Raw genomic sequence first — 17049 nt, 5'->3', positions numbered from 1 at the left:
TGGGGAGCTATATTACGGCTGGATACCAGGCTATAAATCTATTGCTACTAATGTTTTCAAAGAACTTGAACACATTTAAACTGCAAACAGTTGGCTGACCCCGAGCACTTGACCACACTCCAGGGACATCCAGTAATCTCCAAGCAGAGGTTAGGCTCCGGCTGTTTTTTAAACGTTTTTTTAGTCGTTTTTGTCGGGTTTTCTATTTTTTATTTTTCTTGAAGTACGCCAGCAAGATAAAATACAAAATAGAAAGCCCGATTAAAAACGACAGAAAAACGTTAAAAAAAACAGCCAGAGCCTAACCTCTGCTTGGAGAGTAGACATCCAGGCTCATGTACCATCTCTCTTCATTCAAACATCTGCTTGTTAATAATTTCCCTCGTTCAGAAATGGCTTTAAAAAAGCTAATTCTGTTGATATGGTGATTTTTCAATTAAAAATACCTCCATAGATTTACAGCTATGGATTTACACAATAGTTACAGAATTCGCTAAGCCCTCCTCAACATTAGCATATGATCCATAAAAATGCAAATGGCTGGAGTCTCTTGGGATCTGCATCCTCGGATCAGTCATATATATTAGTCATAAGGTAGCCATTGTGTCCATTCTGAACCACTGTCGCTGCTGGGAAAATATCTCCACGCAAAAATGTCTTCTTTTGGGTTAAGAGAGACACAAATGAAATGCAAATCGACATCAGATATGCGCCAACGAATCCAAATAAAGAGAATTCTGAGAAACCGGTTTATGGGCCTTTTATGGGCCTTTGAAGGATCAAGAGTTTCTACGGATGAATTCTGAAAATTCTATTCTGAAAACGGTATTACTAGTTCATAAAGAGGGGTTGTATAATCAGTTCTGTGCTGTTTGTGGCAATAAAACATGCATTAGATACTACTTCGTATCGTAAAGAAGCTAGTGGTCACCCTGTGTGGTCACTACTTACGGCGAAACCGGCCCAGTACGGACACGCGTTCCGGACACGGCTGTAGGTAGTCATGGCCAGCGCGGCAAAGCTGAGGGACACCACGACACAGCCGAGCACGATCTGTACTATCCCCAGACTCAGAAGCATCGCCTGGCTCCGTCCGAGGTGGTCCCGTGCCCCCGGCCGGGCCTGAGTGACCACCAGGCCGTGCCGGACAGCCCGCATGTCCAGCCAAACCTCAGGCCGTCCTTGTTGTGGTCTGATTCCTGTCAGCTGGGGCTGGTCACGTGAGCATCAGCCATTGGACCAATCAGCGCTCGAGTTGGCCTCACAAGTTGGGCGGGACATTTAAACTCCTTTGAACTGGCTGGATAACATAAAGGTCTGGACTGGCCTAAGCACTGAACAACTGATCAGAGGGGCAGAGGACAGAGCGAGATGGGCAAAGATCACTGCTGATGGATGTCGTGGAGCCCCTACGACCACTGAGGTTACGGGCCGTGAGTGAGTGAGTGAGTGAACTCAATTTAACTTCTTGCTTCCGGACATACAAGCAGAAAATTTATGTGACGGGTGGCCGAATAAAGATGAAAACATATCTTTTATGATGTGAATTAAAGCTCTTTGATGTACTTGCCTGGAGATCCATTAACAATTGTTGCGCAATAAAGCTCTAACGTTATCTATTCTATCTATTAAAGATTCCTTTTTTTCATATCTGGGGGTAAGGGGGCATTAAATTGAATATACGAATGTGGATGTCTATAAAGACCTACTGCAAACTGAAATGTAACATTATGGATATGTCAACATGTTTACTCGGTAAAATCTATGAAACACCCATAACAGCAACAATCTCAGTCTGGAAAACAATATTGTGATTTTTATTCAGCCTACTACCTATACACCTTTCTCACGCGGCAGCCATGATAGATCTAAAACGAGTTCAATGTGGCAAACAAAAGGCTGTCCATCATAATTAGCAGTTCGACCAATGGTAGCCTGCCAATTAGGAAATCGACCAATAAGTGAATGGCTGCAAATTCGTTAAAAATTTGCATTATTATGTTTTTATTTTGCATCTCTTAAGGGACTATGGGGTCAGTCTACACTACTCTAAATTGCTACATCTTTCGGTGCATAACACTTCTTGTAATATTTATTATTCTATCTTATATCATGAAAATTTGTGTGGTTTGGGGGAAAACTAAATGGGACCTGATTTTAGAAATAAGTTTTGTCTGTTTGCCTCATTGACCTCTTCTTCGATCTATCATGGCCGCCGCGTGAGAAAGGTGTATTCAAGGAAAAACTGCATGTACTATCTAATGAAGGATAAATGTATCCACAGATGTGCACAAAATTGAAGTTTGACAATAAAAATATGCCCTGATGCATGTATTTCAGTTTTAGTTTGTTAAACTGTATTGTATCACTAGAGGTTTGGCCGAAGTTTTTATTTCTTTAGGACTGAAACAGGAAACATTTTTTTCCTAGGCCTAAGCTGTCACATTAGTTTTTTTATTAATTGTTGAATACACTGCAAAGTGCTATAGGAACAAAGCTTGAAACTCCAAATAGTGGGGGGAAAAGACAAAATGCCATTCTTTGCAAACTTGATAACTTTTACTCATCAAAATTGAACACAAATTCAAAGTGTTACTCCTCAAGCTAGGCCCTTTTCAACATTACACAGTGAAGAATTTAACTAGTAATCTTCCACCAAATATCGTGTATAAAAACTATTTGCTGAAGCAGAGAAAAGAAGGAAACAGAGGCAAATGTGACAAAATAAAGATCTTCTTGGCATTTTAATCTCTCAAAATAAAGGAAAGTAAAGAAGTTAACCGTTACATATAAAATAATGATTATCGCTTTCCATTAAGTACAATAAAAGACAATAAACAAAGGATTGGAAAACAAGCCAGAAAGCATTGCTAAATACACATGTAGAAAGTAAAAAGGGTTTCGTATATATAGCAAACCTATGTTCAATTGATTATCTAACATGACAAACCAACTATAGTACAGATTTTTTAACACAATGTTGTGTGACACTATTCTCACAGTAATAGCTTTGAATAGGCTAAAGTCTAAAACATCCTTTAAGGTGGTAAGCTGTTTTACAACATCTTGAACATGTCCAAATATCATGGTCATTGAATGTTTTACAACATGTTTCAGTGATTGGTGGATAGTCACAGAATGGTACACTGTGCATGTGCCTGGTCTCTTGTGGCCTTCATCTTCAAACTTCGCAGATTTTCATTGGTTCCATCCAGCAGTAGCCCCAACTGACAAACAGCAATAGTGTCCTCTGCCTTCCCTTTCTTATACTGGTGCTCAGCATACCTAAAAGTACAAATGGAGAATGGAATGACAAATCTTCTTAAACTGATAAGGGAAATACTAGAAAGTTGAGAATTGAGTTAAGACTATCCAATTTGTTTTGAAGGAATACTAAATCATAATGTACCAGTAGTACATTGAGCAAAGCCAATATAGCCAACAAGTGTATAATTGTTTCCTTGTTTGTGTTAAAAAAAAGTGAAAAAAGAATTAAGATACTTCTTAAAGTTGTATAAATCTCAAGAATATTTATCTAACTACCTGTGAAACACCTGAGCGAGGGCACTCTTCCCTGGACGTGACGTCACCAAACTGACCGTTTTCTGGCGGTCAGTTCTGAATGCGTGTATGTAGTCCACCACTGCAGGATGTTCCTTGTTGCGAAGGAGGTTGATATAGCCTCGCCAGCAGTAGTCACTCACCTGTTTCAATCAAGATAAGATTAATCTACTGTTAAACACAAATTTACAGTACTGGACCTAACAATAGGATGTCTTTATTGGCTTATAAACAACAATCACTTGGGCTGATATTTGCTTGATTTTAAAATTTTCAAAGCATACAAATGCAGTATGAAAAGAGATTTGACCACTTGTACTTGAATCGTACATTCCCTGTTTTACCTTGGCCTTCACCATACCTCTGCTTTAATTTGAAATTCACCACAAGCTTAAGCTTAGAAATCTATCACCACAAAAGTTTTGAATCTGTTACATACATAACTGATCAGGACAAGTGTCTCAAGTATACGAGTGTCTCAAAGCTGGTGTGTCACGCTGAAGGGTGGTTATTCCAGCTGTATAGATACAGATACAGATATTAACAAAAATAGATGAAAGCCTTTTGTTAGAAATAAAAGACAGTGCTTGCCTGAGATGCATTTTTGTTTGCATTGTTCATTCTAATGACGAGGTTGATATCATGCAGGGCCTGGTTGTACTGTTGTAACCTACTCAAACACTTTGTACGCTGACGTAGGATGTCTGCGTTAGAACTCTGTGATGCAGCCACTGCCAGCGTGAGGAAGCACAGAGCCTGCTCATGGTCATTCAGTCCAGTCAGCACTTCAGCCTTCTTCAGGGACACCTGAACATGCACATAACAGATATGCATTAATTTCATTGGAAAGCACATTCAATGACCATGATATTTTGACACTTTTTCCAGAGTCTGTTCTACCATTAAGTTAGCATGAAAATAATCTTGTTTAGAACCCTGAGAATTTGTGACTTCACTTGTACTATAATTCACTATCATGCTCAGCACCAAGGACAGGCCTGTTAACCTGTGTGTGGATGATGTTCAGTACCTAGGACAGGCATGTTTACCTGTGTAGATAGTATTCAACACGATGGATACTTTTCAGCACCAAGGACAGGCATGTTGTCCTGTGGGGATAGTTTTCAGCACCAAGGAAAGGGCTACATACAAATTCCAAATGGAGCATTCTTTCGTTTGCAAAACAAAATCTACTTCATCTAAACACATGAAAGTCATGGTAAATTGCAGACCTTGATCAATGCTTCCTTTTGGTCATTGTCTAAAGCCTTTAGAACAAACTCTAGGCCTTCAGAGTCCAGCTCGGCCAGAGGACAGAGTTCTGATGCGGCCAGTTGATGGTTTCCCTTCTTCACATAGATCAGCCCTCTGCGCGCCAGGACTGACCGGTCATCAGGTGTCAGCTGTAGCACACGATTCAGGTGCACAAAGGCCTGGTCCAAGTCACCTGGGCAAAAATCCAAGGGATGTAGCTTTATAACACACATTTTTACACCAGAATACACCAATGGATTTTGATTACCAATGCATAAGAACTACCTGCTATTGGTGGTCCCTTATACAACATCTCCCATAGATGCAAAGATTAATGATCTGTTTATTCAAGGAGGTTATCTCTATATAACCTCCTTGCTATATTCAAATGTGCATTGAGTGGTAATTTGATTGAACTTTGAATTGAAAATGTTTGGAGCATGAAAGGATGTCACAGAATAGCATATGAAATTACTGTGCACTAATAGGAAGTCTGATATGCCTGAGACATTGATAAACGTACCTTGTATGATAAGAGCATCTGCATACAACAATTGCCATGCCGCAACATTAGCATCGATGGAGATGAGTAAGTGTCCAATCAACACTGCATCCTCCAGGCGGCCGCCATGTTGTCCGTGGGACATCGCGTCCGTAGCATACAGATGTAACCAGTACAGCAGTAACAGGCGCATCTGCTGCTGTAGGAGTAAGATTTGTGTCCTCGCTGCCTCCAAGTCTTTACGCAATGCTGCCAGGAAATCTTCTACCGCTTCCTTCAAAAGACAATCCCAGATTTTCTTTACAATTTGTTCACATGATTTAATATCTCAATTCCCCAAAGCCAAAATTCTCCAAACTAGAAGACCTAATAACAACAGATAGAAAGTGCATTGAATAAAGATGACTATGTAAACGTTTGGCTTTTAAAGACTGAACAAGAAGACTTTTCTTCACTGACCTTTTGCTTGTTCATGACAATATTCATGCAGCCCCGGGCACACAATGCGGTGCTACATTCAGTCTGGACGTCGAGCACTCTACTGTAGTCCTGTGCCGCTGCCTGGTAACTCCTGAGGTGGGCGTGGCATTCTGCACGAGCCATCAGGGCGGTGGTGTCTCTCATATCTGTTACATGGAAAGGAATGAAATGGTTTTCTGGTGCAAAGAGCAAGGGGACTGTTTACTAATGTCCCAAGTATGCAAATGAGGTACAAAGTTTCTACTCAAGGTCTATACTACAGGGACATTGCTACTCAGCTTTAAGACAGAAAAAGTGTTCATCACGCTAAGAACTATTACTTCAAGACACACTGTACAAATTTGCCTTGTTCTAACTCTGGTAAAGTTCACTAGTTTTAAATAGGACATACCTGATGCTAGTGTTGCAATGGTGAAAGCACTGATGGCAGTACTTATGACAGCAGGGTCCTGACACTGTTGTAACAAGCTGAACCCGTACTGTTGGGAACTCCTCAATAACAGCTGTCTGTCTTCTTTTGGCACATCCTCCAGGGCTGCATGGAAGGTGGACTCTCCAATGGTCTCCAGAACAGTGATACATCCCTGTAAGGAACAGTTGAGAGAAGTTTACCTTCTACATGAAACATTAGTCAAATCCTTACTAGCACCAACTTCTGCATGAGGACAACCTGGCTATTGTGGCCACTTTGTGGTGGTCCCTTAGTATATTTTGTCTCTATTGACCCAAGCATAAAAAATGCTGTCCATAATGACCTCTTGTCTATTGTAACCATTTTTGCATGTTTACCTGTGTGGATGGTGTTCAGTACCAAGGACAGGTATGTTCACTTGTGTGTAGATAGTTTTCAGCACCAAGGACAGGTATGTTTACCTGCGTGGATAGTTTTCAGCACCAAGGAAAGAGCTACATACGAATACCATATGGAGTTCATTTTCTTGAAGTCCCTTGAGTGATTGCCCACTCAACACCAATCATGATATAAGTTCACAAATATTCAACCATTGTTTTGAAAATACAGTCAGTTTTGAAAATACATACAGAATCACAACAAACTGGTACACCAATATGTCATCAATGTACCTGCACAGCCTCCTGTACTTTTCCCAGTCGGAGCCTCAGCAGAGCCAGGTGGATAGATGACACAGGGTCCTGCGGGTTGGACTTGACCTTGTCCAGTAAGATCCTCTGGGCTTCCTGTTGGTTACCGAGCTCCATGTGAGCGTGGGCCCGCAGCAGGTGAACGCCCTCTGTGCCTGGACTCAGCAGCTGGAGCAGGTCTGTCAGCCGGAGAACAGCTTCTGTCCTCTCCCTGTACAGTCATGGGGGCAGGCGGGCAGTGGTCAATACTGTTACTGTCATTTACAACTAATATTGACATTACAGTAATTAATGTATGACATTCTGTTACAACTGAAGAACAAATACAAAGTCATGCATTCAGCCTACACTAGACAAACAACTTGTCAAATACGCCAAAAAGTAGTTACTCAAGCAACTGGATATGGTTTTGGAAACGGTCAGACGTTTCGGATAGAATCCACTATCCTTCGTCAGTGACACTTGTCAAATGTCTTATCATTAACATTACACATAATGATGGTGAAAACAACTTTTCTTTTATAAAAACATCATCATAACTGATAACAAATTTATAGTGCTTAAAAAAGGTCATGGTCAAAACCAGGTACATGATTATTAAGAAAAGTTTATGGATACGATATTCTTACCGCTTGACTGACAATCCGGCTACGTCACTGTTCTCTCTATCAGCTTGAAGAAGACGTTGACAGCCTTTGATGACAATTTCCTTCAAGTGTGTTTGCTCAGGGACAGGGATTCTCTTCAGACTTGCGGCTGTGTCTTTAACAGACGCAAGACTTGCCTTCAAGACATCCTTCATCAAGTCATCTTCTTGTCCCTTCAGTTGGAAGAAGTAGGCTCGAGCACAGAGTGCATCAATGGAGGACGGATTTCTGTCAAAGGCTATGTTTAGATCTGACATGGCGATGTCAAGATGTCCTGCTTTCAGGTTAGAAAGCGCTCTAGAGCATAGCGTGGATGTGTCAGTTCTCGTGTCGTTCTGCAACATGGTATCATAGATGTCTGCGGCTTCTTGGTGCTCGCCTAAGAACGTGTGGCACTCTGCACAAGCGTGGAGTACTTTCCTGTTGTTTGGCTGCAGAGCTAGGACAAGTTTGTACAACTGTAGGGCAGCACGGACCTGATCACTGTTACCAGCATCTGTCTGGCTCTCCTTTCTTACATCAATGCTCATCTTCCTAGCAAGCCCAACAACATAGCTCACAATTTCTTTCAGTTGCTCTTTTGCGAAGTTCTTCAACATTTCAGTTTTTGCTACGTCTGCGTCGATGTTCACAGCAGCAATCAGGTCAGTGGTTGCATAATCTTGCTTGCCCATGTGGAAGTGACACAACGCTCGTGCTACTAAAGCCTCAATCATGGGGCCCTTAGATGGAGTTTCCTGCCCCCGGAGCAGTTTCAGCATGTTAGTCCACATCTTGGTTGCTCCTGTGAAGTCACCAAGGTCTGCTTGTAAGGTAGCACAGCGTGTCATTGTCTTACCATCGTATGGATCAAACAATAAGATAATCTTACCACAATCTATTACGAAAGACTGCCATTTGTTGATGTCTTCAGTGCTAGTGGCTCTCTTTGGTTGATCCAAGCTCGCACAACGATGTAAGACCTTCAAGACCCGAGGTAAATGCTGTTTCTGGGCTAGCATGTACTCCTTCAACTCATTCTCATCCTCTTGACAAGCCTTTATAAAGTCTGCTGCCACGACTCTTTCCCGTTTCCTTGCCAGCAGAGCAGCTAGACCGCGGTCTAGATACAGGCGGACAGGTTTGGTTGGTTGGTGCTCCAGCATAGCCGAGCACCTCTCCATCACTTCTTGGTACTTCTTCTCTTTGAAAAGTTGGGATATCCGGGCACAGCTCGAAGACCCGATCAAGCTAGCAGGACATGCCAAAATGAAGGATGTCAGCTGTTCAGGGGTGAGCAAGATGCCGTACTCTTCCCTCTGCTCTGCTGCTTCTGCCGAACTTCGCCCCCAGAAGTCTACCAGCTCCACCACGTTTTCCAGAGACTCCTGCGGCAGCGACTTGAGGTGATCAATGACGTACAGCGGATCCTCTTCATATGCCCTACAGTAGCACGACACGGCTTGAGGAAGGTTCCCATTGATACGCTGGATATCACCCTCAACACACAATGCTTCCTTTTGGGACATCTTTAAGCCTTTAGACTGTACATGTGCTGTTTGCTGCTGAGTTTTCTCTTTCCCATCAACGCTCATATGAAAGACTGGGTGATGACTCCCTCCAATGGTGGTAAAGTCCTTCAAAGCTTCCCCCATCAACACATGCTTAGTCTTTGTGTTGAAAACTTTGTTCAGCTTTTTGGAAGAAAGACTGAGAGAGGCCAAGTCAGTGCCAAGGTAAGAGGAGTACACGTACTGTGCAAAGTCTAACAGGTTTGCAGTACGTAGTTCTCTGGTGATACGGAATCGGACCGTTGGTGTGACTGCACTGCTGGATGCAGCATGCAACACTTCGATGTAAGCTGGAACTGGAAAACAACGTATGAAAAAATCATTGCTGATTGTTGTTATACTATGTTGTCATATTGAACTCTCTACAATTTTGAGATGGATAAGACCATAAGACCATAACATAACATATCTAGAATTTGAAAATTGACTCTGTAATTTGCAAGTTTTGTATAAAAGGATACGTAAAGTTTTAGATGATAGGATACATTTATTTTTCTTTCTATCTTCTCCTGAATAAATAATGGTTGCATATAAGTAACGTTACTCAACTAGCCAAACATTACATGTACATTATTAATTACAACAACAAACCTGGCTAATAGCATACAGTCTGCTGTGATCATTTTCTAATCTTTAAATCCTAACAGTAGTCACTACATACAGGATACAATGTTTGCAAAACTTGCACCATGACAGTGGTGTGCTCTGATTGTAGAAACTAAAGTAGTGGGTAACTATTGAAGCAGAGTTTGACATAATATTCATGATACCCCAACCTGAGACTTGACTGAACAGATTCTTGATATGACAACAGCATTCAGTACTTTTTCTAAACCAGGTTAGAGTAAGAAACTCTAGTCTCTACCAGGCTCCCATAGAAGCTGAAAAATAGTAAAAATTGGCCAAGCAGGTTGATTTTTTGCCAGAGGAAATTCAATTATACCTGGCCACAAGAATACTATGATTCTGTTCCCTGCTGACTCTAGCAAATTCTTCAACCAATTTGGCTAATTTCTTTACTTTCATCGACAACCAAAGGAGTCTGATACAGTTTTAAGATACTCTCGGAGTCACAAAGTATGTATGAAGAGGAAGATGTACTCACAAGGCCCAGGTTTTTCCACGGAGACTCCCCTGGCCACCGTGCCCTGCTTTCTGAAGTTTTCATGTTGTAACCTGAGAAAACAGAATCCACAGACGTCAATAGGTGCTGTCGCCTGTGCTGCCACCTGCAAGCTTTTGTTCCTGAGGAAACGTTAGATGTTTGCTTTGTTCTTAGGTTATTAATCACAGTGTCGGGGCCTTTCTTAGGATGAAACTCTAACCGCTGGGTTCCAATATACCAGAATGTAGCTCGGGAAAGAGAAAAGGTCACGTTTGTGACTGTACTGTTATGTAATTAATGCTAAAGCAAACACACACACATATCTACTGTATTACCCATGTATATATATCATACAACGTTACAAAGAAAACTACCTTGAAGTAGTAAGGTATACCAAGGTGGTTTTATCATATGATAAATGCTCCTTTGGTAAAAAAATAATACATTATAAAGGTGTGCAGGGAAACTCATACTGAGAGGTGAGTAGAAACAGTCTCCTGGCTGCTGAAAAATCGAACCTCCTAACCTTATTAGAGTGCTTCGATACTTTGAACCCCCTCCCCAATTCGCAGCAGTACAGCTGAGCAATCTCCTTTTCATGTTGCCTCCCCCTCCATTCTTCATCACTGATTCACAACCAGCTTTCTGTCCTTTTGCCAATTTATTTCTACACCACACTTTGCCATTCTACTCCATTTTAACTACACCTTCCCCGTGACCCCCGAATCCCTGGAGACCCCCACTTTCACACACACACGTCCACTCCAAATATTCCCTTTCCTCTGGAACTGCTGCCAGTCACTGTTTCCACTTCCTTCAAGTGAGTAATCAGCTGTAACTTTATCTGCTACCAGCTGTAAAAAGGGCTGTACCATTTTTGGAAGGGTATCTATTGAAGTGAATCATTAAGCAATACGTTCACAACTCATCAACATCATAGCTATTTACTGAGAACTCTTCTAGTCCTGAGATATGCGACGTTTTATCATTGACGAGAAGCAACTCACACCTGTTCGGTATTGTGTAATGTAACCTCAATTGCTGCAATACTGAAAGTTTCCGCCTAATGGCTCTTCTGTACCGCTAGGGGGCTTACAACCTAAAACCATTAGGTCACAGCAGGTAAATTTTATGGATAACATCCTTCCAGATTGCAAAAGTAATAAGATGGGGGGGGGAGCAAGATGGGTAAAAAAAAACAAGATGGATAGATTTTCAAAATTGACACCAACAATGCAATAAGAATTGAAGTGACAAAACATGCCAGCACAGACACATCCTTCGTACTTGTATTCAAGAAGTGAACTAGTGTAGTAAAAGTGATACTAGTGTGGTAGACTGGTATCACTTACCACTTTGTAGTGATGCCACAAGTTTTACAAATATCCAACTAGTTTTCTTTCTACAACTACCGTAGTTATGGCTAACTCGCTAGTTTCACTTTTGCTTTGAAGCTTCTACAAGCTACAAGTAGAATCATTTACGCTCTGTAACACAACAGATTTCCCATTTCGGTACTTTCTCGCCATGTTGACCATCGATATCTCTGACGAAGGAAAAAAAATCTTATTTTTCAATCAGGCGAAAATTAATGAGCGCGTGGATGCCAGCTATAACATTCATTTGCTGTGGGCTTACTTTGGTAGACATGTTTCAGTGAAAATGCGCATGGTCGACCAGCCCAACTACTATTTTATATTAAAATATAAAATAGTGCTTCTGACAGAAAAACATTTATAAAGACCATGCATATCAAAATTTTCATCTTGGTGTGACATGGAAGACGAAACTTCATAGATGTGTTTGATATGATTGGTACCCGTTTGGTCTTCTTCTCTTCAAGTCTTCCATCGAACTCGAAGAGTACCAGTATATATATACGTAAATTAACTACTCAATACTTTATAGCACACAACATCCAGATACATTCATTTGCAAAAGTATTGAGACGATATATTGCGTTTCTTTTGCTCTAAATTCGTTCCGAACATGCCATGTTTTGTAGTACTACTACGATAGTACGACAACAGTATGGTGGTAGATGATTAATGAATGAATGAATGAAGACCTTTATTGCACATTTTTGCCCCACTGGGCTAAGTACAGGTCACACGGTAAGAATCACATATATGTAACAATGGAAACAATCATACACATCAATATATGTAGATGTGCGTCTAATCTATTCTAAGACATTCGACTTCCTCTCGCTTCTTGGTAATTGTATAAATGTAGCTAGCTGTATGGTTGGTTATAGTTGGTTTGTCAAAAGCTGTCAGGAATATAAATTTCTCTTTACTATTCAAGTATCTAAAGTGGGGATATTTACTTAACACATAGTCAAATAAAATGGTCCTATCGCTATCATACAAAGGACAATCCATAGTAAAATGTACTTCATCTTCTACTTTCCCTAAACTACAAAATTGGCATATTCTTTGATCTAGAGGAGTGTGGTTATGTCTTCCTGATTCGATTCGTAATTTGTGGCAACTGATTCTTAGTTTGGTGATGGTAGATCTGTGTCGTACATTGGCAATCTTAAGATATTCTTCTTCTTTATAAGATTGTTTTAATAGTCTGTATGTTCGTAGTTTGTTTTTCGCAGTCGCAACTCTTTTATCGTTGTGGATTTCAGATAGAAAGGTCTGGAAATAAATATCTTTTAAACGTTGATAGATTGATGAAATAATTTGAGGTGTACTTGAGACTGTTGACTGGGCGTTTTGCCAGACGAAAGCATAGCCACATTTCTCTAGAGTGTTGCGTACTTCAGAGGCCCAACATTTAGAACCTGATGCTTCTAAATCCATTTGGCACAAGAGAGCATCTGCTTGAAGGCTGTCAGCTGGCACGTTCTTGCTAAGTCGAATGAAATAGGCTGAAGAGCCTCGCTGGGAGGTCTGCAGTAGGTTCGGGTTACCGGCTCGACCTGAAAACGGAACCTCTTCGTATTTGACGACCGAACCTGCCCCCTATAAATATTCTCAAACCAAATACAGCAGACGATGATAACTTCCCTTTATAGTTTTGTTTGAAACGTCATGTCTCTTGGGTATTAAAGAATGGGAGCTTTGATAGACGTACGTGGGTTGGTCATCACTAGGTGTGGGTACCGGTACGGAGAATTTACATTATTTAGGTACGGTCCAGGTCCAGAACACCAGGTGCAGGTTAGGACTAGAACCTAGACCTAATCTTTATTTTCTTGGGCCGGTAAGCCTTCAAACACGTGACGCCTGCCGGTATAATTTGTTCATTTTCTAATCGGTTAAAATCCGGTCTACTGATTTTTTTTTCAAGTCCGGTCCTACAATAATAAAAGGTTTTGCGCCGGTACACTGTGAGGGTACTCACTCCTAGTCTTCAGTGCTACGCTGCAGTTCGGCCATGGCCACAGCAGGTGCATAGACGGCATCTTCGCGCGTAATCTCACCTCATTATGACGAAAAACATCAGAAATATTATTATATCTGATCAACATCAGAGAAACATCAGTCAAAAATATCCTAAAACGTCCTACAACCCAGTGACGTAAACACCCAAGATATGTCCTCCCAAAATTGGAATGGAGCTGACATATGAGAAAACCTCTCACATTCTGGAGACAATTAATGTAAAATTTGTATCCCGAGGCTTTCCTTCTTTGCATATTATGGTGCGGTCAAATTCGTCGCAGGTCATGGTACGATTTTTATGTCGACAAAATTTCTAGTAGGCGGCGACAGAGCCAACAGCCGACAGCCTTTTCCTTAACAGGATACATGATCGTTGAAGAGGTTCATCAGCCACGTATGTTTAAGTTACTATCAATTTTCTTCGAACAATGACTGTTTATTAAAGGTAGAGAACGTACCTCCAAATTTTCGATGTCTGTCAGTACATCTTGGACATCAGGATACATGAATTTTGGACGACACCTGCATTACTATCCAATGAATGTCCTCTGTTTATAATCGTACGACGATCGAACGACCGACGAATGCGACCAAGTCCTTTCTGATTTAATCAATATCTAGCTTGAAAAGTAGTCAGTAGTCAGAATGTAAACAAATTGTTACAAATCCCCCCCATACAAGTTTGCACATCAAAACTTTTCGTACAAAACTTTCGTGCACTCATTACACACTGTAACAGTTACCTGCATTACGTACCTGTGCAAGTGACAACAGTGTGCGAAAGTTTTTTCCTTCCATCTGTCCTCTTCTTCTTGTAGACGTCTTGTCAGCATCTCTGCAGCCACCTGGGATTCCTGGAGCACACCTTTCCTTGCCTTGTCTTCCTGTAAGTCTTCTTCTGAAGCCATCTTTTTTTAGAGTAATCCCATCGCTCGGATCATAGTCAAAACTTGAGCAGCTCGAAAACTTGGACGAAGTCGTTCTACGTCCTCCGTTCGTGATATTTCTGCTCAAAGCTTAACTCTTGTCTCCAACTTTGACTAACAGTTTTTAAAAGTTTAACAAAATGTCCGGAGGATATGCTATGTGAACATGTGCTAACACCTGCTAGCGGCACAATACAGTGTATTTTGCACATACAGTATAGCGTAAAGGCATTTGATAGTTGATCCGACTAACACGCAGTTGTGAGTCGCTATGGGCGGCGGGTTGTCATTGTTCGCCCGTTTACTTTGTCTAAATCAACATGGCGTGTTTAACGTGTTGATTGTGTTGGTGTTGTTACTGTTGGAGTGAGATGGACATGGCTTTTCCATTGGGACTGACGTGTTCACTATTATTGTTACTAACCCCGTGGGAAACAAGCACAGCGCCTCTCTGGGATAGGTTCGGAGTTCACGGCGTCCTTGACCGCCTCGAAGGTAACGTAAGCTCGCGTAAGAGGAACAGTACTACACGTACATGCTTGGCACTTTGCGAAACATTCGGGAGCGGATCAGGGAATAAGTGTCTAACGAATAGGACCCTACTGCTGATCATGAATTGGCAAGAACATTAAGGTAAACTAGCCTCCACCAGGCCTTTCTATAGGCGTACGGGATCGTAGAATTTGGCACACAAAAATCGGGAAATTGGCCAGAGGAGTCAGTCCACACTAATAGGTTCATGTTTCCCCTGCTCCACCGACCAACTCCTCTGGTAGCAAAACTCCCCTGGCAAATCATTCTCCCTATAATGGCTATCGTAGTCAGTCTGGTGGAGACTAAAGGTAAACATCGAAAGGAAAGTCAGAACACACCGGGTGACGTCGAAGGGTGACGGGGTAAGTAGATGGGCTTATTGGGTGCATGCCGCGGTCGTTCAGACGCAGTAGGGATAACCCGAAAACAATGGGGAGGTTGGGGGTGGTGTTGGGTACGAAGAGAACAGTGGCCACATTTTTGAGACCGTGATCCAGGAACAGTTTCCCCGGGCAAGAATCTAGGCGACTGCGGATGGCTGAGATGCCATGCCAGGAGAACTAGCTCCCGTCGCAGAAATCATGCCAAGACATCTTACGAAGTCAAAGAAATTATCTTCCTCATTCGAGCTGGTGTGCCTACCGACTATACCATGGCCTGATATCCAGCTGTATTATAGCTCCCGAGTCTCTTCTCAGTCCTCTCCGCATATATATTTGACTCGGTAGCTATACTAAATACGGCTGGGTACCCGGCTAACTATACCATGTCCTTGACCAAATCAACCTCTTGTGTCTCAAGTAACCGCCAAGAATGACTTAATTAATGAAGGTTTGTACTCTCTAGGCGCTCTATTTTCTAAGCGAAATAGCCAAGATACATTATCCTTCCTCAATGTGAACGAGATAGCATGTTGCCATGCATCTCTGGTAGTGAACGAGCTGTCCCTTGAGTTGAAGACTCCAGCCTGAAAAAAGCTACTTGTTTTCACGACTACGCGGTGTTACCTAAAATATCTCTGGCAACAACCATCCCAGTGGCGTGCTCACTTCGTCTTCACGACCGTTTTTGGCGTAGAATTTTCATCAAAGCTATGAAAGAACATCAACAACGACTATCAACAGGTATATACAGCAACTTTCTCCGTCGCAAGACAGATGAAGCTTATACTAGTTATAGAAGCACACTCGCGATCGCAATCCTCGATTTGCCATCGTAGATCGGTCGTACGACGAATAAACCTCGTCACGTGTTAAAGTGGACAAGAATATTCTATCGGAACTATCTTTTTTTGTTTCATGTTCTGTAAAAAAATATCTGATCTAAAAAAAATTAAAATCGCATTCTCTTCGCGTATCATTTTTTTCTGTAGCATACGAATCACGCGATTCAGAAATAGAAAACGACTTGTGTGAAGTTCAAGTATTGCAGGCGAAATACTTCCTCCCGATAGTTTAACCCCTTGTGGGATCAAGTTGGGCGGTCTGACTCAGGTTTAAAACCGTTTATCCGGATTGCAATGGACGGGGAGGGGTTGGCGCGTACAGCAAACACCCTGAGCAGGAAGCTCGTGAGATACGTTTTCCCGCCACTGTCCTTATTGCAGGCTCAAGATCACCCGATAACCGTCTGCAGTTGGAGATTGGGACTTGTCGGAGTGCCGTGCTCGCAGGAGATAAGGCACCGATGTGAACAACTATCACGCCACGGGCAATGGCTACAGGAAACATACGCCGGCTAGACCTAGCCAACTTCTCGAAGTTACCCGCTACATTACCTCCATGAAAAAGAGATATTGTTTATTGCGTGTCTGTGTGTGTGGCTGTGTGTCTGTCTGTCTTTGTGTGTTTCCGGATATTGGTAGTCAGTATAACTTAAGAAACTCTGGTGGATGGATTGTTATCGTTTGTTTCTACGGATTCAAACGATCAGGGATCCCATGTCCAATTCTGGGCAAACATTGACCTCAGGATGTTCATATTTTGGTACCG

General features: G+C 41.9%; 2 protein-coding genes across 5 annotated transcripts in view; both read right to left on the bottom strand.

Moving 5' to 3' along the window:
• LOC118412288 (protein FAM189A1-like) overlaps positions 1–1219 on the bottom strand; it is an 8798-nt gene extending 7579 nt beyond the window's left edge. Inside the window, exon 1 of the mRNA XM_035815063.1 lies at positions 952–1219. Within this exon, the coding sequence (XP_035670956.1) occupies positions 952–1158 (207 nt within the window). The 5' untranslated portion in view covers positions 1159–1219. The remainder of the gene's footprint in view (positions 1–951) is intronic.
• Positions 1220–2798: 1579 nt separating this feature from the next.
• Positions 2799–15170, bottom strand: LOC118412277. 4 transcript variants are annotated; one of them, XM_035815033.1, is made up of 11 exons: positions 14355–15170; positions 10201–10271; positions 7528–9391; positions 6881–7109; positions 6189–6381; positions 5777–5943; positions 5339–5591; positions 4794–5008; positions 4153–4368; positions 3544–3704; positions 2799–3285 (listed from the first exon to the last, which is right to left on the bottom strand). In XM_035815033.1, the coding sequence occupies exons 1-11, from the start codon at positions 14504–14506 to the stop codon at positions 3132–3134; spliced, it is 3675 nt and encodes a 1224-aa protein (XP_035670926.1). In that variant the 5' UTR covers positions 14507–15170; the 3' UTR covers positions 2799–3131. The 4 variants fall into 4 exon arrangements, with proteins under 4 accessions (XP_035670926.1, XP_035670928.1, XP_035670927.1 ...); XM_035815035.1 differs by lacking the exon at positions 14355–15170 and adding an exon at positions 10956–11044; XM_035815034.1 differs by lacking the exon at positions 14355–15170 and adding an exon at positions 10727–10895.
• Between the last annotated feature and the right edge of the window lie 1879 nt (positions 15171–17049).

Source organism: Branchiostoma floridae, chromosome 3 (assembly GCF_000003815.2).
Source record: "Branchiostoma floridae strain S238N-H82 chromosome 3, Bfl_VNyyK, whole genome shotgun sequence".
Taxonomy (NCBI): domain Eukaryota; kingdom Metazoa; phylum Chordata; class Leptocardii; order Amphioxiformes; family Branchiostomatidae; genus Branchiostoma; species Branchiostoma floridae.
The sequence above is the reverse complement of the archived record's forward strand: the minus strand, read 5'-3'. Positions and strand labels throughout refer to the sequence as shown.

Bases quoted from the DNA above. Each gene is read 5' to 3' on its own strand.
- LOC118412277 (XM_035815033.1), bottom strand. From the start codon at position 14,506: ATGGCTTCAGAAGAAGACTTACAGGAAGACAAGGCAAGGAAAGGTGTG. The intron at 10,272-14,354 runs GTACGTAATGCA...CTGTTTTCTCAG, and splicing joins CACTGTTGTCACTTGCACAG to GTTACAACATGAAAACTTCA. The intron at 5,944-6,188 runs GTATGTCCTATT...TCCATGTAACAG, and splicing joins CATTGCAACACTAGCATCAG to ATATGAGAGACACCACCGCC.